Source organism: Bidens hawaiensis, unplaced genomic scaffold (genome assembly GCF_021521415.1).
Source record: "Bidens hawaiensis isolate Kalapana, Puna unplaced genomic scaffold, B.hawaiensis_p1.1 tig00023634_1, whole genome shotgun sequence".
NCBI classification, from domain to species: Eukaryota; Viridiplantae; Streptophyta; class Magnoliopsida; order Asterales; family Asteraceae; genus Bidens; species Bidens hawaiensis.
In genome coordinates this window covers 54,362-60,107 of record NW_027493708.1, presented here as the reverse complement: position 1 = coordinate 60,107, position 5,746 = coordinate 54,362, and the positions used below count along the sequence as shown (strand labels likewise).

General features: G+C 37.5%; 1 protein-coding gene across 1 annotated transcript; it reads right to left on the bottom strand.

The window, feature by feature from the left end:
- Nucleotides 1-785: 785 nt before the first annotated feature.
- On the bottom strand, nucleotides 786-1,783 carry LOC143567775 (uncharacterized). The gene is made up of 4 exons (XM_077054095.1): nucleotides 1,627-1,783; nucleotides 1,533-1,545; nucleotides 1,069-1,444; nucleotides 786-908 (listed from the first exon to the last, which is right to left on the bottom strand). Exons 1-4 carry the CDS (start codon nucleotides 1,781-1,783, stop codon nucleotides 786-788), a joined length of 669 nt encoding a protein of 222 aa, XP_076910210.1.
- Between the last annotated feature and the right edge of the window lie 3,963 nt (nucleotides 1,784-5,746).

Sequence of the window (5,746 nt, the reverse complement as noted above, 5' to 3'; positions counted from 1 at the left end):
TACCCGAATCCACCCGGATCTCGTGACTTAAACGGTTTAACGGTGTCGGCTCGTCATTTAGTGACCATAACTAACGGATTTAAGCTCATACAACAAAATACTATCATACCTTGGGTCGGGATCCGATTCTTCTTCTATATTTCGGCTAGAGAGGCTAGAGAGAGAGCTTAAGTGTGTGTGTTTGAGAGGTGTAAGGGATATGTGTAAATGAATTAAATGGAGAATTAAGGGTATATATATATTTTGATCATGGGCTTAAGCCCATGGTCTTTCCTTCATTCCTCCATAACCCAAGTCCATAACCCATATCATTTGCCCAACACAAGTCCATCTCGTATTCTATTCAACTAAACCGATAACGACTCGCGATAAAATAAACGAACTTTATTTTATTAATATAACCGAAAGTAGGATGTTTCATTTCATTGAATACTCCATAGCATCCTTCTTCGTTGTTGGCCAGAAGTAACATGTCCTAAGTATTCTAGAGAACATTACTCTGCCCCATGTATGGTTACCACAGTCGCCCTCATGGAAGTCTTTAAGCACTTCTTAGATTTTTGGATCTACAATGCATCTTAAGTAGGGACCTGCAAGATATTTTCTATACAAAGTATCCTGTAGTATAATGAATTGGGATACCTTGGTTCTGAAATCTTTGGGATTTTCTCCATTAGGGATTTCTCCATCTTGGAGGAATCTCTTAATTGTAAGGATCCAGGATCCTACTTCATGGCAGGATTGAGGATTCTTAAGTTCTCCAGGACGACCCATTGTCACTTTCATTACTTCTTGTTCCTCAGTGGATTGAGAAAGTATATGAATGATATCTTTATATCATCTGGGATCTTCAAAGATGATGCCAAATTTGCTAAGGCATATTCCACATCATTCTCCTCTCTTGGTACCTGAATTATACTAAACACTTCAAAGAATTTTTCCAATTCTTTCACAATTTATAAATATTTAATCATTTTTTCACCTTTACAGTGTATGAACCGTTAAAGTGGTTTGTTAACAATACATAGTCTATGTAAACTTGAAGATACCTGATCCTCATTTGCTTACTAGTAATAAACCTAATATTAGTGCTTCATATTCTGCTTCGTTGTTGGTAGCTTGAAACTCACAAGCTATGTACTGGGGTTGTATGTCCCCCTGTGGCGATTTTAGTAGTATGCCCAATCTTTTTCCTCTTACATTTGATTCACCATCTGTAAATAGAATCCAAGGATCCTTGGTCTCTTCAAGTTGTTGGACCTTAAGATCGGCTTCCTTTTGCAAGGCAATGTTGGAATCAGCCACAAAGTCGGCAAGTGCTAGTGATTTGATGGATGTTCTGGGCTCATATTGTACATCGTAGGCGCTAAGCTTCACAGCCCACTTAGCCATGCTACCTAACACCTCTGGTTTTCTAAGCACATTCTTAATAGGATAATTAGTTCTAACAAATAATAAGAGTTTCAAAATAATGTCTTGCCTTAGTTGATGCCATGAATAAATCAAGTATTAACTTTTCAAGTTGATAATACCTGACTTCAGCGTCTAAAAGACTTTTACTTACATATTATACCAGATGTTGTTGTCCTTTGTGATATTTGGCTAGAACAGCACTAACTACATTACCTGAAACCGCTAAATATAAGGATAACGGCTCACCAACCACTGGGTTCATTAATGCTGGTGCCGAGTATAGATAACCCTTAAGAGCTTTCGGTGCATCTTCATGCTTCTCAGTCCACTCTAACTTCTTATTCTTCCTTAAGAATTTAAATCTTTGCATTTCTCTAAGGATCTGGAGACAAATCTCTTCAAGGCTACAATTCTTCCTATCAACATTTGGACATCCTTTACATTCACTGAGGACTTTAAGTTAACAATGGCTTCGTTCTGCTTGGGACTGGCTTCTTTTCCCCTTTTGGTCACCATGTATCCTAAGAACTTTCCATCTTTGACGGCAAAATGGCACTTGGATGGATTGAGCTTCATGTTGTATTGATCAAGAATGTTGAAGGCTACTTCAAGATCCTTGAGATGATCTTCTGCTTTCTTTGAATTGACCACCATGTCATCTTTGTAGATTTCCAGGGTTTTTCCTAACTAATCCTTGAACATCATATTGACTAATCTTTGATAAGTTGCACCTACATTTCTTAGTCCAAAAGGCATAGCAATATAACAGTATATACCAGTAGAAGTCATGAATGTTGTATCCTCTTGGTCAGATGGTTCCATCTGAATTTGTTGGAATCCAGATGAAGCATCCATAAAGGTAAGCATATCATGTCCTGCTGCAGCTCCACCATGGAGTCAATGTGTGGTAAGGGGAAAGGATCCTTGGGACATGCTTTGTTTAGCTCAGTAAAATCAACACATAGCTTCCACTTTACATTTTTCTTAAAAGAAACTACCACATTGACTAACCATTTTGGATACTTAACTTCCCTAATCATACATTCCTTAAGAAGTTTTTCAAGTTCTTCTTGGATAATGATATTTCTCTCAGTAGCAATTTTTCTCCGTTTCTAGTGAATAGGTCTGACAGAAGTATCTATACCCAACTTACGCGTAATAATGTCTTTAGAAATACCTGTTAGTCGGAATGTTTAAAAGAAAAGGAAGACTTTCTTTGTTTAAGGAAGGATACCAGATCCTCTTCAATGTTGCTAAGGATACTAGATCCTACATATACTTTGATGTCTGGATCTTCAGGGTCCAAGGATACTTCTTTAATATCCTTCTCCCTTGCTTCCAGCACTTCTCTTGGATGACTCTTTAATTGAGACGTGATCGTTTGCTTCGCGGCTAGTTTCATGGATGAAGTGTAGCAGTTCCTAGCCTCTACTTGATCACTATTAATATTCACCACTCCCCACGGGGTTGGAAGCTTGATACATTGATGGTATGTTGAGGCAACAACTTTCATTTCGTGAATCCAAGGCCTGCCAAGGATAACACTACAGCAGGATAGGTTATCAATAACACAAATTTTGGAAAGAGTTAACTCCCTCAATATAGATTAGAAGCTTAAAGTCCCCCAGCGTATTCTTGGTTACACCGCTCTAACCAACTAGGACAGAGGGTCTTGGAGTAATTTCATTTTCTGGAATGTTCATCTTCTTGAGAACATTAGCCTGGATGATGTTCACAGAGCTCCGCCATCTACAAGAATCCTGCGAACATAATTGTTAGCAATAAATAAAGTAATAATCAAACCATCATGATGAGGATCCTGAAGGTGCATGTGATCCCCTTCACCAAAATTTATGACCCTTTGGTTAGTCAGGGTGGTTCTCTGATGGGCCTTTCTTCATTTTCTAACTTGATCTCTTTAGGGTGTCGTTTTAATGAGGAGAAGGAAGTTCCACAGATATCTGAACCTCCAGAGATGAAATTGATAATCTGTGCATTCGTTGGTGGTGGAGCAGCCTCTTCTGGGACTTCTTTAGGATCCAAGATCCTTGACTTCTTCGTACCCATCAGTTCTTTTAAATAACCTTTTCTGAGGAGGTACCCTATCTCTCTTTTAAGGCCAATGCATTCATCAGTCAAGTGACTGAAGGCTTCGTGATACGCGCACCACTTGGATTTTGTTTTGGATAAAAATCGACTAAGGATCAAGTATCCAAATCTGTTAAGTGAGGTATGGTGCTAACTCGATAATGACAAGCGTATGAGCGTGATATCGGTGAACACAAAGGTTTGATTACGAGGGAAAAAGCCCTTAACCAAGATAGTCTTACTTCGGTCAAAACTTATCAAAGTAATCTTTGAATAAATGATGTCGGTCAAGGATTAATAAGCTAATCTTTGGTCGAATCACTCCAATCAAGGATCAACAAGTTAAGCTTTGGTCGATTAGTATATGGTTATCGTGGTCTCCGGCACAAAAAACCCCCGGACGGTGAAAACTATCACTGTTGATAATATTAATAGAATGAAAGGTGGTTACAAACGTAGTGGAGAATACGATCGAGGTTACAGAGTATGCTAGTGTGTAGAGAGTATTAATTTATGCTCTAGTGTGTGTGTAAGTACATGTGTGTTTTCCTACTCGATCATAGCTCTATTTATACGTAAAAGATAATAAATCTAGGGAGTTATGCATAATAAAGATTATTAACTAATAATCCCTAAAAATCCGCCATTGCCTTTAATATAATTGTAATTGCCTCTTTGACCACGTGCTCCATCACTCAGGCTGCGAAATAGGGGGAAGACCAGTTCTTGTAGCCGTTACACTTGATAAATATCAGCCTTCATATAAAAAATAACCGTTAATAGCACCAAACACCGAGGATCCATGATCCTGACATAGCTCTGGAACTCTTTAGAATGATAATGGATCCAGGCATGTCTTCAAGAATAACATATCCTTAGTACTCAGTTATTTGTGACACAACAAGAAGTCCTATAAATCCGCCATTATCCCCACTAAACGTGTTACAGCCATTTGACCATGTGCTGCAGGTGCCTTGTAGCGAAATATTAGGTAGACCACGTCCTATAGCCGTTATACCTATCAAATATTAACCTACACATGAGAAACAATCGTTAGTAGTACCAACTACTGAGGGTCCTTGATCCTGATAGGATCTGTCTAAGAATAACTGATCCTAGAACATATGTCAGGATAACGTATCCACAGTGTCAAATTTCCGTTCCCTAACAATTGCCCCCAAAATGGTGGTTGTGATAAGATCATAGCTGTCATTTTGCCTTTGAATTTAGACTTCCTACAAAAACAGATGAGATTTGACAAGCTAGATATAATTATCAAATATCTTTAAAATTTCCTTGGGAATTTCCCTTCCGGCTATATATCCAACTTCTCTTATACTCCCTGCACATCATGAACAGCTAGTAACACATGTTTAACCAGGATAGATGGTCCATCTTTTCGTATGGTGAAGTCCGGGTTAAAAATTTTGGATAAGTCCTAGGGACTTATTTTAATTAATATATAAATATTTTGACTTCTTGCTTGTTGTTAATTTTCAAAAATTCGTTAGATATAACTTTTGCATTGTTGATAGTTTGAAAAACAATTTTAAGTAAAAGATTTTTAAGATAACAGATCTTTTAGAAAATTGTTTAGGATAGAAAGTCCTTAGAGAATAAACAACAGGAATTCATATCCTTAAGAGTAGATAAAAATTTCATAAGAGAATTCCTTCAAAGGGTAAATTTTAGGATAAAGTATTCTTAAAATAGGTTAACATAAAAATTTCATAAGAGAACTCCTTCAAAGGGTAAATTTTAGGATAAAGTATCCTTAAAACAGGTTAACAAATTTTAATACTGAAGCAATTTTAAAGGAATAACCTTCCAAACTGAAATATTTAAAATCATTGAAACAAGTACAACACATAAGTTAATTAATACAGAACATACCAGAAGGTCTAGATAGACCTAAGTTACCAGAAATGTTGAAGTCTCAATAATCCTTGATGGAATGGCTTTAGGATCCGGGATCCTTATATTTTTTATCTTTGCAGAAAACTTAGTAATTATGTTGCAAATAATTCATAATGTTAACTGGGATCAAACCCATTAAGCTGGGGACAAGCCTAAATAATATACTGGGGACACGCCCGTGCAACTGAGGACAAGCCCGTGTAATCTGGGGACAAGCCCGTGCAACTGGTGACAAGCCTGTGTAATCTGGTGTTAAACTGGCGACATGGCCCTTGAGAAGAGGTGAAAACCCCTTAAACCTTAGGATTAAACTGGCGACAAGGCCCTT

Coding starts and splice junctions, on each gene's coding strand:
- LOC143567775 (XM_077054095.1), bottom strand. CDS start 1,783: ATGCAAAGATTTAAATTCTTAAGGAAGAATAAGAAGTTAGAGTGGACT. Junction 909..1,068: donor TAATATTAGGTTTATTACTA/GTAAGCAAATGA, acceptor AGTATAATTCAG/GTACCAAGAGAGGAGAATGA.